The sequence below is a fragment of the Schistocerca gregaria genome, chromosome 1 (assembly GCF_023897955.1).
Source record: "Schistocerca gregaria isolate iqSchGreg1 chromosome 1, iqSchGreg1.2, whole genome shotgun sequence".
In the NCBI taxonomy this organism is placed as follows: domain Eukaryota; kingdom Metazoa; phylum Arthropoda; class Insecta; order Orthoptera; family Acrididae; genus Schistocerca; species Schistocerca gregaria.
In genome coordinates, this window is record NC_064920.1 from 515,319,576 (window position 1) to 515,338,019 (window position 18,444).

At 38.1% G+C, this 18,444-nt stretch overlaps 2 protein-coding genes across 3 annotated transcripts in view; both read right to left on the reverse strand.

Moving 5' to 3' along the window:
• Nucleotides 1–279: 279 nt before the first annotated feature.
• Nucleotides 280–1,740, reverse strand: LOC126355839 (tigger transposable element-derived protein 6-like). The gene is made up of 6 exons (XM_050006342.1): nt 1,692–1,740; nt 1,474–1,591; nt 1,170–1,418; nt 1,038–1,122; nt 796–982; nt 280–656 (listed from the first exon to the last, which is right to left on the reverse strand). Exons 1-6 carry the CDS (start codon nt 1,738–1,740, stop codon nt 280–282), a joined length of 1,065 nt encoding a protein of 354 aa, XP_049862299.1.
• Nucleotides 1,741–7,967: 6,227 nt separating this feature from the next.
• LOC126354536 (poly(ADP-ribose) glycohydrolase-like) overlaps nt 7,968–18,444 on the reverse strand; it is a 147,653-nt gene continuing 137,176 nt past the window's right edge. For both annotated transcript variants that reach the window (XM_050004278.1, XM_050004270.1), the window contains one exon: nt 7,968–8,667. In XM_050004278.1, coding sequence (XP_049860235.1) covers nt 8,198–8,667 — 470 coding nt within the window. In that variant the 3' untranslated portion in view covers nt 7,968–8,197. The remainder of the gene's footprint in view (nt 8,668–18,444) is intronic.

Sequence of the window (18,444 nt, forward strand, 5' to 3'; positions counted from 1 at the left end):
TTCCTGTCATTTATTATGAAAATATTTAGCTTTTTCTTTACTGAGTAGATAATTATTTTTATTAAATTATTGTGAGTGTGTACTCATTATTTTACCAACCAGCAGGGTCCACCATCAATTCCTTTCATTACCATTACGCACATAATCAATTAGGTGGTAGGTGAGGAGGGGGTCGTGTGCGTGTCCAGTTCTCATGTAAAATTTGCCAGAATTAAAGAGGTACAAACTCTTCTCCATCCCGGCACCTCGCAAATGGTTGCAACTAACCTATTAGCTCCATCACAAGCAGGGATTCACACTTATCATATCTCTGTCATCATCAGAATCTTCAACAGGTGAATTACCCTTTAACTCCTCGATGATAGATTCAACGGTACATGCTTGACACACCAACAGCTCATCATCCACTAACAAGTATGCAACTACTGAAGCATCTATGGTTTTACCGGTAACTGCTGAATAAATCTCTAGAGCACTTTGAATACCATCCTGCATTATTTCATCCACCACAACATCTTCACTTTCAGTAATTCTTGCATTTTTCCAGCAGTTCACAATCACATTTGGCTGTACACTGTTCCACGAACTAGCCTTCTTCACACTGAAACTGCAGGGATTGTACACCATTCTTTCAATCTGTGCAATCACGTGTTTAACTAAATGTGAACAGAATTTATTTTGTCTTAAAGTTCTTAATTATCCACACATCTAGTGGCTGAAGAATCGAAGTACAGTCCAGGGGGAAGCAGCAGTGTTCAATGTTCTATAAAGCTAGCAAGTTGTTATGTGCACTACAATTATCCAATAGCAATGCGATTTTCTTGTTATTCATTGACATCTCTTTATCAAGCGAAAGCACCCACTCACTAAAAAGAGTAGACATCATCCATGCTTTTCGATTTGCCTTGTAATTAACTGCAGTAAAAGAAATCACATTTACAATATGACTGTAGCAAAACATTACAGCTGAAGCTATACTGTACTGAATTAATTTATAAATTAAAGAAAGGTAAAATGAAATGTATGTACCGTGTTACCTGGTAAGCTTCATACATTTTTGAAGCCCTGTGGGTTTGCTGATTGATCACTGGTGGTGTCAATTTGTGTGTCCCTGATGTGTTGCTGCAGAGAACAGTAAGGCATACTTTATACTGCTTGCCTCCTTATACTTTCCTCCTGTAAAGGCCATCATCTTCTTTGGCATCAGTTGATAAAACAATCCCGTCTCATCTGCCTTGTGCAAGTTTTCAGGACTGTATTTTTCTAACAGTTTGCACTTGGTGTTTTTCCTCCAAAATTCTGCATCACCTAAGGGTTCTGATTTTCCTTCTCCTGGAATCAATTTAAAAATGATCCCATGCCTGTCCTTAAAACTTTGCAACCAACCATTATTTGCGTTAAAATTTGGCTGCAAGCAACTTACAGAAATCTAAGGGTTTGTGTCATATCAATGGACCATTAATTGGTACATACTGCACACACATCTCATTAAACCACTGCAGTGTAGCACTGTCCATATCAGCAGCAGCAGCCATCTTCATTCTTTTTCTTGAAAGGTTAAATTTTCCACCTACAAAACTTTCTTCAATTTCTTTTCATTTTTTAAGGAATGTAACTAACGCTGATTGTGCAAGTCTACACTTCCTCGCCATGTCTACTTGTTTCATTCCATTATCATTGTCTTTGAAAACCTCCATTCATTTTTGTCTGCAACCTTATTTTTTTCAAGGTTCCGGACATTGTCCAAATTTTAGCGAAGTCCAAAGTGTTTACATCAACTAAAAACATTCACAGATTGCGAAAATCATGGAGATAAGCTGCATAAGAGCCCAACAAAACACTTGTCTGCAACTCATGCTCAACAATGGACGAACTACACACTCGTTCAAACATAGGAGCTCTTTGGCGTTTGCCTCTCAGCACAGCTCGCCCGTGGCTGTATGCTATTCTCTTTACCGCTAGAATAAATACAGTTCTGTAGTATGTAACAAATCCTCTGGAAATAAAGCACCAAAAGTCTAAGTTTCTTAGAAAGTAAGAAATAGTTAATTCTGCGAAATTTTGTCTTTGTTATAAAAGGGTGTTGCTAAATTTACTTTGTCGTCGTAATGAGGGGTGATTAACATAGTGCACATAGCAAATCAGCCAGGCCCATATAAAATTATCGCTGTTTACAGGTTTATCGATGTATTGGTAATCATTATACGCAGTCTGACTGATTACATGCGCGCTCTAGTATAAAACACCTTTTTACAAAACTCATAGAAATTTTTGTTAGTGCCACTCATGAGAAAATTGTACAAACCCTTACCAGATTTTTACCATTTCATAAATTAGACATACAAATTTCTTACGAATATACTAAGACATGTTTGGACAGTGCACATTCCTGAAGTAAATCCCTGGATGGAAACAATCATTATTATCTCCGGCGATATTTCCCAATCATCATCCATTCTTTATAACAGAACATATTTTATGGTACTTTAATGACCTTTCCGCTACTGTTATCAGACAGGAGTAGTTACATCTTTAAAGCAACTTATAACCTACTATATTACTTTTTAATTATAACCTTCCTTGGGGACAGGATACTAAAAGACACTTGTCTCATTATAAATTAATTTCTACTTCAATATACCAAGCGATCCACTGCAGATCAGGTAGGTTTATGTAATTTTCAACTTTGCAGTAACCCTCAAAATTTTAGTATTCTACCTCTGTAGAAACTACCAATCTCACCTCCTTACTCAGGACATTTTGCACATAACATAACCTTTCACACAATGTTGTTGTTCTTGCATATTTTCTCTTTTTCCTTGCTCAAGACATAGCTCCTCCTGTTTATAGCTCACACCTCACTTCCATCTCCTCTACTCCGGTAATTTAAGGGAAACTTACTCCTAATTTATTATGAATCCGTACCCAATTGCCTTAGTTTTTCCTTTAAGAAATCCATTGAAGTGACCAATTCATGGCACTATAGATCTTAATTATCTTTTTAGGGCTCTGTTAGCACAGCATGCAACTTCGTCTATGTTGGTACTTCTTATCCCTACTCTTCTTCCCCTCATCTACGTGACATTGCAAAAATCCACATCCCACAGTACTGGATTTTTATTTTGAACTTTTGCAAAAGCTTGTATAAATAGTTGTTCTGTTGCATGTTTCTATGCACCGCACGCCAGTCAGCTATGTGTTAGTGGTTGTCTTTCCTTTATTTTACGTATTATTCCATCCAGGAATTTCTGTTGTTCTTATAAGTTTCATTATTTGAGCATTTTAGTTAGGTTAGTGTACGAAAATACAACTTAAAGAAGTCATCATGGTACCGATAAAAGGTAGGTACATATTTATGAAAATATGAAGCACTGTGGAACAATCTCCACACCACACCATACCACAACCTCTATGTGCCTGTGGCATTGAGAAGTGTACCCCGATATGTATTTCCAGGTATGCCAATCGATCCACATCTTTCACTTAGCTTAAGATAGACTTGACGGGGTCTACATTCTGAACACACCACCTTTTCTGACTCTCTTTAATTTTCCCAAAATATTTAGTCGCTATCTGACAGCACATAAAAGTTAAACAGTAAATGTATAGTCAAAATCTCACATGTCCTCTTCATAAGTAATCACTTTGCTAAAAAGTACACCTCACACCATTTGCAAAAGCCTCACATAAACATCATGTAAATGAACACCAAAAGCTAATAGATACTTGGAGTCTACACAATCATTTCAGAATTTTTGGCTAAAATCTGTCACATACACATTCTGCCAATTTTAACTGCAAGTGTGCATTAAAACGAATTTATCTTTCCCAAACCACCTGATTACGTACTACATCTGGCAAAGGTGGTGTGTTAATAATTAAATAAACTTGTTGCTGACACTTTGTTTCAAATGAAGCATACTACATTCTGCCGAAGTTGACAAAGTGGAATGGAAAGCATCTACCTTACTTAAATCTGTACCTGGTACTAAAATATTCAGACTGATACTTGTGTATCAAGTTTGGGATAACTTGCTGTTTAATTCAATAGCACATGCATTTACTGGTCCTATAACATAATCAGTCTGCCCAGATACATCAAAATGTAACTCCTGACAATCTTTTTACTTATTTCTTTGTTTCCCTGACAGTATTCTTCAATATATTCATCTAACAATTTCTTTTTAATAATATATTTTGTCGTTACTGGTAATCCAGTAAACGGTTCTTTGCAGCTAGTGTCACATTGTTTGTGTTTTCCAAATCCCTTCTAGAGTATCTAATGTCACATTTATCATATTTAATTTCCACTCTGCCTCAGCATAGCTTTGTACTAATTGTCCCATATCATAGTTATAAATCCCAAAGGGCTTGCAAAGTTACTTGGTAATTGCCTTCATGCATGTTTATGATTACTATTAGCATGCAGTTAAAAGGGTTACCAGTTTATTCTCATCTAGGTTTCAGTAATCAGATTATTTAAGAAGGGCGGGCGATTGGCGCACCGCTTCCAATTGGCTTGGTGGAGCTACCACCTTATCGCCCAGGCACTGACGATTTGCCAGATGTCCGGCATATGGGCTTGGCATTTCCTCTGCACCCCTATACGTGGTATAACCGCCAGCATCGGTTAAGTGGGGGAAAATGGGAAGGAAAAGAAAAACATGGACTAGAGATAAGAAAATGATAGGAGACAAGTTTTCGATAGGTCATCGAGGGAAACACTTGGTCTGACTACTCCCCTTCGGCCTGTCCAGCACGAGTGACCCTGCTCGTAGCTACGCCACTGCCAACACAGCCCTCCGGATCCAGAGCACGCAAACCTCCTCACCTGCACAGACAGTGCTATGTTAATGTGGTGTCCCCTAACGAAGAGTTAATAGAGTAGTAAGTTAAAATTAAAATTTTCAACCTGGTAGTTGTTGCACTAAAGTAATTATATTTAGATAAAAAAGTGTTCTGAACAGAAAAACACTTTAACTATCCACAAAATACACCAACACCACAATAAAAAAAAATCAAATTGGTTTCTGTAAAGCTCACCAAACTTAGTACAGCAACTTGCTACATCTTGATGTTACCGGATACATCTCACTGCAACTTGGTGAAATGGCACTACTGTTGGTAGATGAGCAGTTAACCTTGATCCTGCTAGTTGTTACATCATATTTATGGGCCAGATGAAACAGTAGTAGCCTTTGATGCTGTAGTCTATGACCATACATCATGTGCACTCATTAAATTCTTCTGTGAAGTAATTGTTGTTCAATTTTATTACTTATCACCAAATTATTTCTTCTTAAACTTCTTCATTTATGGTGCTTGTAATTACTCATGTACTTCATCTTATCATTTTGCTTTTGATTGCTTTTTGAATGACAACAGTAACTACTTTGCGGTAGATCTTCAATTTAAAAATCACAATTTTTTTAAAAATGTGTGGTTATTACATTGCACTGCAAAACTTTATTACAATCACACTGCCCTACAAAACTTAAGGACAGGTAGATAAAGTAATGTATGCACACAGTTGGGCTTCACATGTCAGTTGAAGGAATGGGAAAAAAAGACAGTGTGTGTTAATCAGTGAGCAGTTACGGGGTACTATGGTGGTGTATTTCATTAGAACATGGCCTTGGGGAAGATTAATCGGGAAACTGGAAGGAGGACCACATGTGATGTGCGTAGCCCAGGAGTTTGGTATTATTCACAGCATTGTTTTACATACATGAGGAGTGTCCCAAATACACAATGGCCCCAGGAACATTGTTGAACATGATCATTTTGGTGGTCCCAGTGTTATGGTGTAGAAATGAATAATCTTTCATGGGCATACTGACTCCCAGATCTTCGAATACGGTAATCTCTTGGGTCAACATTATTGTGACACTGTACTCCTCCCCCACGTGCATCTTTTCAGTGGTGCATTTGGCCATTTTAATGGATGACAATACATGACTGCATCAAACAGCACTGGCAGAGGAGCTCTTGGAATGAGAGGATATTCGGCAAGTGAACTGGCCTACCTGGCTCCAACTTAAATCCCATCCAGCATGTGTGGGTCACATTGGGGAGACTTACTAAAACATTTCTACATGCACCAACTACCATGCAGCAGTTTTCAATCGTGCTGGTAGAGCAATAGAATGCTCTGCCACAAGGATTCCTTACCAGCGTTAAGGAGAGCATGGGATCACGTTGCAGTGCATTTGCTACAGTCTGTGGTGATCACATACACTATTAAGAATAAAGTCCTGCCTTTTGTAACATCCAGAAGCCCATCATAAATTATGGAAACTTCAGTGCAATTATTGTTTTTGAATAAAATTGTCATTTCTGTTCACCTCATGTGTATTTCTATCAGGTACCTTCTGTAATATACTATAACAGCTCTTTATATGTTTGGTCCAAGTTCCGTCAAGCTATGTTCTTTTGGCAGTGATACATTATTATCATTGTCACAGCACTCTTATCTATGGCATGCCCAGCATCTCCAAGCCATGACACCACAGCACAGAATAAGTGAATGCCCAATGTGTACTACAAGTCGTCGTAAAGCGCAAATGCAGTCACATCTTGAAGATGCACAGCACCCATTAATAACCTTGTACATGTACAAATAATGACAAAATCTTCTAAACAGTCTGGAATCCTAAATTACTTAACACTTTGGAGACAATGCCTGAACACAGCTCGAGCCACAACCTTATGTTAAAAAACATCATATCCCGAGTAGCACTCAAAAACTGGCCTTGTTTCATATGAGAATAATGTACGGACATATTGCTACCTGTCCCTTGATTGGCGCTACCTTCTGTTGTTTCAAAACAAACATTAGTGAACACAACAGCTGCTGTCATGAATGGCTGAGCCAATATGAATGCATTGACGTAACTTTCATGCATGTACTCATTAGGTTTCGCAGTTTGCTGTAATTTTGCTACAAATATTGCGTGTTTGTTGAGTGACCAAGAAATCTTGGAAGTTCAAGAGGAAGAAATTGCTCAGAAACTTACCTCACATTTTTTTCTTGGGAGGATAACTATACTTTCTGCTCCATCACTACTTTAAAACTTGTAATCCATCTAAGAACTGAAGTAAATATGAAGAATAAACAACAAGTTATTGTTAACAGTGACTATTTATCTCCACAACGTGTTTCAAAGATTTAAACCTCCATCATCAGGTAGATTTACATTTATTACTATGACATGTGTGTGCTGTGTTATGATTTTTGGAGGAACTAGTGACATTGTTTCCGATGGTCGTTCACCTCTGAAAATCGTAACACAGCACACACATAAGTCATACTAACAAATGGAAATTCTCCTGATGATGGATATTTAAACCTTTGAAACGGGCCATGGAGATAAATAAATAGGGACTGGTAACAATAAACTTTTTGTTTCATTTTAGGTCAATAACAGTCACAGTAAAGCCAAACCTAAAATGTTCACAATTAAAATATGAAGAAAATAATCTTGAGGCATGGTCCTCATTTAATATGTGTTACTCTTGATGATACATCAGTAACCAATATGTCTGTAATGTTTTAAATGCGGCATAAATGACTGGCTTCCTAGGCCTGATATTCTTCAAGTGGCTGGTCTCCAAAGTGTTAACTAAAAAAATTGGTTTCAAATGTCGTGATTATCAGTCATTGTTTTGGCAGACACTGGGTAACACACAACTTTACCAAACTGGCATGTTACATCACGCTATGTCTAGCCCGTCTAGCCCTCATGATCTAATGTTGTGGACATGTAGGCTCTTCTGAAAACCTTGCTTTGGTCAAACCCAACTGCAACTGCAAAACTGTTTCTCCAGGGAGTGGCAGCGAAGATGTTAAAGAATGTGAATTCCTGCCATGTAAACACACTATCAATATTTGCTACATTCCTTCTTAGCTTTCACACTTTATATAATCTGCATTGCCAAGTTTTTTTATTGTAAAATGAAAAATGAAATTAAACCACATATAAAATATTTATTTGCTGTTAACCAGATGTGTTTAATGACACAATATAAAAAATATTTCTAAAAATTGTTGCTTTAAATTGTACAGCCGTTTAATATAAGATTCCATTATACAATTTTCAATGTATTTACATTTATTTATGCACTGTGATCTCAGCTGTAAATAAATAACAATGTGATTCTTATTTGCAGAAATTTAAGAAGTAACAGCTAAAAAACATTATTTTTGAACTGCATTAAAATAATCAGATATCTTTCTCTTTGGGGTATTTGTTGATTTTGGAAGTTCTGTGTTTTCAAACTTATCCAGTTGATCTAACAGACTAGTTTTTGAACTTGAACTTCCTGGTTTTGCTGCGGAGGAGTCACACAATTTGTCTGGAACAGAGACCTCATTATCTACATTCTCAACTTCCATCATAACTGCTTCTAAGTTTTCCTCAGTCACTGTATCACTGTTCTTTTTATGATGCATGGCTGAACTTTCAGATGCAACTTTTACAGAGTTCTCTCCAACATCTTTAACAGAGCTTGAAACTGAAGATTCTCTGTTTCCATCTCTTCTTTCTAAACTTTTTTGTAATTTACTTCTACTACTGCCAGTTGAGATACTCCATTCTTCAGCTTTATTATTACAGGTGGAGTTATTTTTGGAAGCGAAGTTGCCTGGCTCCACAGACCGAATATTTCCTGCAAATAAAAACAAAGTGTAAAAACCAAAACAGAATGACAAAAGACTGGAAATTAATTACATGTTGTGTTCCTCAAGGTTCCATCTTGGGTTCATTGGTTTTTCTGGTGTACATTAATGACCTCTCATCTCTTACATTGCCAGATACTAAGTTCGTTTTGTATGCAGATGATACAAACATTGCAATAAGTAGCAATAATATATGAAGACATGCAGATCGAAGAAGTTGACAGTGTTAATTTTCTGGGATTACAACTTGATAATAAATTCAGTTTGGAAAGGCATACAAGTGAATTGCTTAAGTGCCTAAAGAAGTCTGTATTTTCCGCGGGAATGATGTCAGATGTAGGAGACATAAATATAAAGAACTTCCATACTTTGCTTACTTTCATTCTATTATGTCATACGGGATTATATTCTGGGGCAACTCATCAAACTAAGCAAAAGTTTATAGGGTGCAAACAAATGTGATAAGAATCATTTTTAGTGTAAATTCAAGATCATCATGTAGAAACCTGTCCAAGGAACTTTGTATTCTAACCACTGCTTCTCACTATATTTATTCCTTAATGTAATTTGTTGCTAGTAATACATCTCTATTTCCAACCAATAGCTCAATACATAGTACCAATACTAGGAATAAGAACAATGTACACTCCTGGAAATGGAAAAAAGAACACATTGACACCGGTGTGTCAGACCCACCATACTTGCTCCGGACACTGCGAGAGGGCTGTACAAGCAATGATCACACGCACGGCACAGCGGACACACCAGGAACCGCGGTGTTGGCCATCGAATGGCGCTAGCTGCGCAGCATTTGTGCACCGCCGCCGTCGGTGTCAGCCAGTTTGCCGTTGCATACGGAGCTCCATCGCAGTCTTGAACACTGGTAGCATGCCGCGACAGCGTGGACGTGAACCTTATGTGCAGTTGACGGACTTTGAGTGAGGGCGTACAGTGGGCATGCGGGAGGCCGGGTGGACGTACCGCCGAATTGCTCAACACGTGGGGCGTGAGTTCTCCACAGTACGTCGATGTTGTCGCCAGTGGTCGGCGGAAGGTGCACGTGCCCGTCGACCTGGAACCGGAACGCAGCGACACACGGATGCACGCTAAGACCGTAGGATCCTACGCAGTGCCGTAGGGGACCGCACCGCCACTTCCCAGCAAATTAGGGACACTGGTTGCTCCTGGGGTATCGGCGAGGACCATTCGCAACCATCTCCATTAAGCTGGGCTACGGTCCCGCACACCGTTAGGCCGTCTTCCGCTCACGCCCCAACATCGTGCAGCCCCCCCTCCAGTGGTGTCGCGACAGGCATGAATGGAGGGACGAATGCAGACGTGTCGTCTTCAGCGATGAGAGTCGCTTCTGCCTTGGTGCCAATGATGGTCGTATGCGTGTTTGGTGCCGTGCAGGTGAGCGCCACAATCAGGACTGCATACGACCGAGGCACACAGGGCCAACACCCGGCATCATGGTGTGGGGAGCGATCTCCTACACTGGCCGTACACCTCTGGTGATCGTCGAGGGGACACTGAATAGTGCACGGTACATCCAAACCGTCATCGAACCCATCGTTCTACCATTCCTAGACCGGCAACGGAACTTGCTGTTCCAACAGGACAATGCACGTCCGCATGTATCCCGTGCCACCCAACGTGCTCTAGAAGGTGTAAGTCAACTACCCTGGCCAGCAAGATCTCCGCATCTGTCCCCCATTGAGCATGTTTGGGACTGGATAAAGCGTCGTCTCACGCGGTCTGCATGTCCAGCACGAACGCTGGTCCAACTGAGGCGCCAGGTGGAAATGGCATGGCAAGCCATTCCACAGGACTACATCCAGCATCTCTACGATCGTCTCCATGGGAGAATAGCAGCCTGCATTGCTGCGAAAGGTGGATATACACTGTACTAGTGCCGACATTGTGCATGCTCTGTTGCCTGTGTCTATGTGCCTGTGGTTCTGTCAGTGTGATTATGTGATGTATCTGACCCCAGGAATGTGTCAATAAAGTTTCCCCTTCCTGGGACAATGAATTCACGGTGTTCTTATTTCAATTTCCAGGAGTGTATATAAAGACCTACAATCACTTACCTTGGTCCAAAAAGGGGGCAATATTCAGGACTACACATTTTCAATAAATTTGCAGCAACCATTAAAACCTTGGTTTCAGATAAAGCACGGTTTAAACCGAGTTTGAAAGACTTTTTTTATAGACAACTCCTTCTACTCCATAAATGAATATCTTAACAGAGACCGTGAAGCCAGCTTAAGTAAAAATATCTGTTAAGATTTCAGTTTTGACAGCACTTGATCACAACAGTCAAGATCAGGTATTTTGAGTATGATAAATGTATTAATGAAGCATAACAGTGTTTCATTCTGACAGCGTGTTAATTCTGTAAATATTAGCTGTTCCAGTTTACCACATTGCATTCACCTATTGCAACTATCTCCTGACAAATGATCATGGTAGTAAGTGTTATATTCAAATGTTTTATGTTTTTATGTCATACTTTCTGACATGTTCCACACCCACGAGAATCATCTCATTTTTGGGCGAAGGAACGAAAACTGAATCTAATCTAATCTATATAGTTTTAAAAAATCATATTCATAAAACATGGAAGTTAGTGTTGACTGCTACTGCAAGACAAATGCATTAAATATATTAACATCCGAAGTATATACCATAACTGCTTTTATAAATTAGCACACAGAGCGCATGGTTTTATTTGAGGTAAATTGGTAGTGTAAACATGTGAAATAAAAGATGATAAATGGTGCTGCAGGGCATTCTTTATGACTCAAGGTAAAGAAGAATAATTAAAAATAAAACATAACAACATACGAGGGCGATCTGAAAAGTTCCCGGCCAGGTAGTGAAAATCATGATTTATGCTTTCAAAGAAGTTTTATTTTCCACATAATATCCTCTAAGATCAACAAATTGCACCCAGTGATGCTCCAATGCCATTAACCACTCTCTGTAGTGTTCCTCTGGAAATGCTGCTAAGTATCCATCTTCAGCCGCAATGACTCAATGACTGAATGAAAAGCACTTATCAGTGAGGAATTTCTTCTGTTTTAAGACAAGATGGAAATCTGAGGGAGCCAAATCTGAGGAATAGGGTGAATGTTCAAGCACTTCATAGTGCAAATACCTCAGTTTACCCATTACCAATACATTTTTGTGGGAAAGTGGATTGTTCTGATGGAAGGTGCTTTTTCTTGTTCTTTAAGCTAGGTCTATTTTCACAAATGATTGTGTCCAGTTTTGTTAGAAGTTGAGAGTAGTATTCTCCAATTATGGTTTTATCTTCGTACAAGGTAGCCAATCAACAAAATTTCTTTACCATCCTGAAACACCAACACTATGCTTTTTCCCACAGATGGCACAATATTTGCCTTCTTTGGAGCTAAAGTATCTGTTTCTACCCACTGCATGAAGTACCTGCTACCTGCTTCTATCCACTACATAGACTGCTGTTGGATTCACGTGTATAGTGGTGAATTCACTTTTCATCCACTGCTACATATTGATGCAAAAATTCACTTCTGTTTTTCTTAAAATGCACCAAGCACCTTTCAGAAAGTGTTGTGAAAATGCTTTTGTAACCCACAATGGGCACACATAGTTCCCAACTTGCACAAAGCTTCCTCATGTTCAATTCCTGGTGCAAGATGTGACCAGTACATTCCATTGATATCCCTAGAGCATTGCTAATTTCACGCATCTTTATATGCCGACCTTCCAAAATTACATCATGCACTTTGTCGATAATTTCCGGTGTGCTTGCACTTTCTGGCCATCCTTCACATGGATCATCTTAGATGCTTTGGTGGCCATGTTTAAACTCGGCCACCCATTTCTTCATGGTGGAAACTGAAGGTGAAGTGCCATCACACATATTTACAAGCATCACATGCAATTTGATCAATGTTAAACCTTCTTTTACAAAGAAATTAATTACTCCACAATGCTCGATTTTTTTCCTCTTTCAACAGCACACACACCGCAACTGCTTTAAATGACTGCCTACACTCAACTGCTACCTGGAATGACTTGCAATTTTATGTGACAACTACTAACACATGTACCAATGTAAGAGGGAAACAACACAAGTAGTGCTGCGGTCCTGGGCGAGGCTAAGACCTTTTCAAACAGCCCTTGTATATACATTTCTATTTATACAAACCAAAAGCACACACAAATGTCAAAGTCAAAGAAATTTAAGAAACAATTAATTTGCATTTAAATTGCCTAAATGCTGTTAGAAATAATAGTGAATGAAATATACTTTAAAATCTTGTAAATGTTAGTGAGATTGTTGCAAGGAGTAGACAGATGATCAATACTGGATTATTACATCTCAGTTACAGAAGCTATTACAGTTTCTGTCAGTCTAATTACAGTGCTAATAAAATTTTACAACTTTATTCTTATGCTCACAATTAATATTAGTGTTTCATTCTGTAGATTTGAATCATAGAAGTTGGAAGACTTGATGTCACCAATGCTTTGAGTCTGGTTGCTGCCAACCACAGCTAATAAATAACATTTGGTAATTATCTGTATGTTCCATGGGTCATTAGGCAACCTCTTGTTATGATATGGAACTGGTCAGTTTTACAATATATGTAGAGACTGTTACACATTGAGCTTTTGGTCTTGTGGCCAAAGCCTTATTCTTTCTTATTTTTTATATGCATACAGTGATTTATACTTAACTATTTTCAGTCTCTCTCTCTCTCTCTCTCCTCCCCTTTCTTAAACTTACATACAAAATCATGTAACTACACTAGAAATTCTTAAGGGATGACACTTGACAAGGAGGAGATTAGTGTTTAGCGTCCCGTCGACAACGAGGTCATTAGAGATGGAGCACAAGCTTTGTTAGGAAAGGATGGGGAAGGAAATCGGCTGTGCCCTTTCAAAGGAACCATCCCGGCATTTGCCTTAAACGATTTAAGGAAATCACAGAAAACTAAATCAGGATGGCTGGAGATCATCCTCCTAAATGCGAGTCCAGTGTGCTAACCAATGTGCCACCTCACTGTGTCACACATGACAAACACAAACTAAGATAGACAATGGCATAATATTCCTTGTGCTCTATGAGGTTTTGAATCACATTGTATAGTGATGACCCCTAAAGCAAAAGAAAAACACACAAACGAGGCCACCAATTTTTCTAATGGCAATATATACACTCCCCTCCATAAATAAAAAAATTCAAATTCTCAGTTATGGAGAAGTGACACTGTTCTGGGAGAGGATGTGATACTTCTTAGCAAGTTTAGTGCCGAGAGGAGATATTATCAACTTGGAGGTCTATCATCATACTCTTCAAAGACCAACTACTGCTATTCATAATATAAACATTTGCTCATTGTCAGTTTCAGATATTCTAGTTCAAGACTATGTTAGTTATTTGCATGTTCTATGGCTCACAACTGTAATCTCTTGCTGTGATATGAAAAAAAAAAAAAATCAGTTATAGCACATCACTCTGGGGGAAATATGACCACTGGGTAGCTGGTCAAAATACAATACTTATGGCTGAATATCTCACTCCTTTCAGTGTCACACTAAAGCTGAGTGATATAGTGAAATCATTCTTCTTTTAGTATTATATTTATGAATGTTACTGCTTTCAAACTGTGACTGATCACTGGAAACAAAACTTAATAAAAGAGTAAATGCACTGCATTTTCAGTATGTCTAACTGTTTTAACAGCAGTCTACAAGATGTTCTAGAATGATCAACACACATAATCCTCATTACATGCTACTAAGCAACAAAAACTTTTCTTTTAAATATGAATTATCCCACAATATGATTCCATATGACATTAGTGAATAACTGTAGGACTTGTAGTTACTCCATTAGGCTTGGTTACAAACTTGCCTTCTCAACAGAGAGAACTATTTCTGTCTCTGGGTACATGACTGAAGATTATCAGATGTAACGAGAACAAGAGCGGACCTAATATCAATTCCTGTGATACACCTGTAGTGGTTATTCCCCATTCTGAAGATGATGTTTCATTGTGTACACTTTCACAGTTTCTTGTTTCTGTTAGATAACATGAACACCAGGTACAAGTAAGATCTCTGATACCATTATATTTGTTTTTATCAAGAAGAATACTGTGCCCTGGACAACCAAATGCTTTTGATAAGTCACAGAAAATACCAGCTGGCAACATTTTATAATTAAAATTTTATATTATCTGTTTTGTGAATTAAAAAACAGCATTACTGTGGAGAGGTACTTTTTAAATCTAAACTGATACCAAGTACCTTATTTTGATACAGATGTGTTTTGATTCTTCCATAGAGAATCTCTCTCTGTGGCTTTGAGAAGTAAGTACACTATTGTTGTTGTTGTTGTTGTTGTTGTTGTTGTTGTTATGGTCTTCAGCCCAAAGGCTAGTTTAAAGTAGCTCTCCCTTCTAATCTGTCCAGTGTAAGTCTCTTCATCTCCAGGTAACTACTGCAACCAACATCCTTCTGAATCTGTTTACTGTATACATATCTTACACTCACTCTACAATTTTTACCACCAACCTTCCCTGCAGTATTAAACTGGTGATCTCTTGATGTATCAGAATGTGTCCTATCAAAATGATCACTTCCTTTAGTCTAGTGTTGCGACTAATTTCTTGTCTCCCCAATTCTCTTATGTACCTCTTCATTGCTTGCATGATCTACACATCTAAGCTTCAGCATTCTTATGCAACACCTGATTTCAAAAGCTTCTGCTATTTTCTTCCCTAAACTATTCATTGTCCATGTTTTGCTCCCATGTATGGCTACACTCTGGACAACAACCTTCTCTAAATAATAATAGTGAAAGTAATCGAAATGTAGAAGCTTCTCAAGGATTTTTGGAGCCTCAGCAGGACACAGAACAGGACACGACACAGAATATGACTAAAAAACTTTCTCATATTAACAAAACACTAACTGTGATGCAAGTGAATTTATGTAGCATTAGGAATAAATTGTTGGAATTGGAGCATTTCTGCGTTGATAAGAAAGTAGATGTTATTTGTGTATCAGAGCACTGGCTGAGGAGTAATGAGGTAGATTGCTTTATTCCTCAGGGATATGTTGCTGCAGATGTGAAGTGTCGGGAAGCGAAAAGAAAGGGGGGGGGGGGGGGGGCAGGCATTTTTGTCAAAGAGGGTACAATATTCAGAAAAATTGATGTTAGCCCATACTGTTCTGAAATGGATGGGGAATTCACCTGTGTAAATCTTGTGGATCATAACCAAGGGGTGACATATGTGATTTCTTTGAGAAATTTGAATTAATAATGGAAAAGTTGTTAAAATCTAAATCAAAAATTGCTGTCTGCGGGGACTTCAACATAGAAATGGGAAATGATTGTGAGCAAGCCACTAAGTATTTTTTCAACCTCCTCAGAATGTTCAATCTATATTGTAGCAATAGAAATGCCACACGTGATGGAGCATGTATAGATAACATCATTGTTAACTTTGATAGGGATTTGTACACTGTCAGTATTGTAGGTGGGGGATTTGCAGATCACGATGCAATACTCCTCACACTCAACCTGAACAAAACTAAAGGACTCCCCTCCAACACTAGTGCCAATGCTAAGGAAAAGGTGACTTGGGTTAGAGGGCAGAAGGAAGAATTGGTATACCAGTTCATTCAGAAACTCAGAGATATTAACTGGGACTGTGTATATAACTGTCAAGTGGGAATAAATAAGACTGAAGCTGCTTTTGAGAACTTCATTAAAATATATTTAGATTTGTGGTATTCTTGTTCTCCTCTTATAAAAATCAATCATAAAAGTCGACCTAAAAAGAAAAACATTAAGTGGTACACAGATGAACTTACCAATGTGAGGGAAAATATGTTATCATTGTACCACATGTATAAAAATTCTCTTAAATATGGAACGGAGCAGAAAGATGAATTGTACAAAGCGTATCTTGAATGTAAGAGAACCTGCAGAACTAAGCTTAGAATGGCAAAAAGAACAGCATACGAAAGATACATTGAAGGGGCTACTAATAAGTGCAAAGCTGCATGGAATGTTGTTGCACAAGAGCATTGCAGGAATGATGAACATAGTGTAGCTCTTGACCCAGATGTAGTCCATCGTTTTTTCATGGACTCTGTAACTGATATTAGGAACAAAATTGAAACAACAAACACTAATGCAAGTGACCTACTTAAGCAAACAGAAGCTGGGAACTATACCTTTAAATGGAGGACAATCACACCCACTGAGATCACAAAGGTAGTGGCAAAATTCTCAAACTCCAAGAGTATGGACTACTCTTGGTTGTCCAATAACATAATTAAAAAAAACAGTCCATATAATTAGTGAACCATTGGCCTTTCTGTTTAATAGGTGTCTAGAGTTTGTAGTTTATCCTACAACTCTAAAAATATCGAAAGTTATCCCAGTGTATAAAAAAGGGGACAAACAAGATCTCAAAAATTACCGACCAGTTTCAATAGTTCCCATTTTCTCGAAAATATTTGAATCTCTTATTTATAACCAACTAAACTACTACTTTGAGTCACATAACTTACTCTCTAATAGTCAATTTGGCTTCCGCAAGGGAAGAAATACCACCAATGCTGTTCTTTCAATTGTGAATGAAGTAATAACAGCCTTTGAGAATAAAAATAAAGCATCACTTCTTTTATGCGATTTAAGTAAGGCATTTGACTGCATTTCTCATGATATCTTACTTGCAAAACTCAAATTCTATGGTGTACAAGACTCTGCATTGGCAGTAATTGAATCATACCTAAACAATAGGAAGCAGTTTGCCTCTGTCGGAAACAAAGACTCACAATTGCTAGATGTTAAGACAGGAGTTCCACAAGGTTCTGTCCTTGGGCCCTTCTTCTTTATAATTGCAGTCAATGATTTACCCCATTGTATCCCCAATACTGTTATCTGTTATGCTGATGACACAACTTTGCTTGCTCAGCATGAGAACATGTCAGTTCTGGAAGATATGATGCGAGATGGCCTGGAAGCGGCACTAAATTGGTTCTCATCAAATACACTGCTTTGCAATCCTGATAAAAACCAGCAGATTATACTAGGATTGTCAAAAGAGATAGAGGCGAAAGCAGTTAAAATTCTAGGAATTCATGTAGATTCTAAGTTAACGTGGGAAACACACATCAACCATATCTGCACAAAATTGTCTCGAGTTATGTATTTAATGTGGAAACTGAGAAGCCTAGTGACGAAAGAATATTTAAGAGTTATTTATTTTGGACTCTTTCAGTCACATATAGAATATGGACTGCTGATATGGGGACACTCTCTTCACATCACTGAAGTTCTAAAAATTCAGAAGAAAGTGATAAGGGCAATGAGCAATTCTGGTAGATTAGAGCACTGCCAGCCACTGTTCATTCAGCTGAAAATATTAACAGTTATTAATCTTTATATATACACCTCAGCATTGTATACAAAAAACAATATAGCAGATTTCGAAATGAGAGAAAACATACACCACCATAATACCAGAGGCAAAACAAAATTAGACATACCTAGGCACAGGCTGACAAGAACAGGAAATGCCCATCTAATCAATAGTATAAAAATATTTAATAAACTTCCATTTTCTTCTCGGTCGGCTCACATAAGTAGCTTCAGGAGCAAGCTACTAAAATGGTTACTAATCAATCCTTTTTACAATATAACAGAATTTATGAAAATAAAATCAATTGACATTAATTTTTAAGTATTTCAT

Coding starts and splice junctions, on each gene's coding strand:
- LOC126355839 (XM_050006342.1), bottom strand. CDS start 1,740: ATGTCCGGAACCTTGAAAAAAATAAGGTTGCAGACAAAAATGAATGGA. Junction 983..1,037: donor AAATGTATGAAGCTTACCAG/GTAACACGGTAC, acceptor AAATTAATTCAG/TACAGTATAGCTTCAGCTGT. Junction 657..795: donor CGCATTGCTATTGGATAATT/GTAGTGCACATA, acceptor GTTCACATTTAG/TTAAACACGTGATTGCACAG.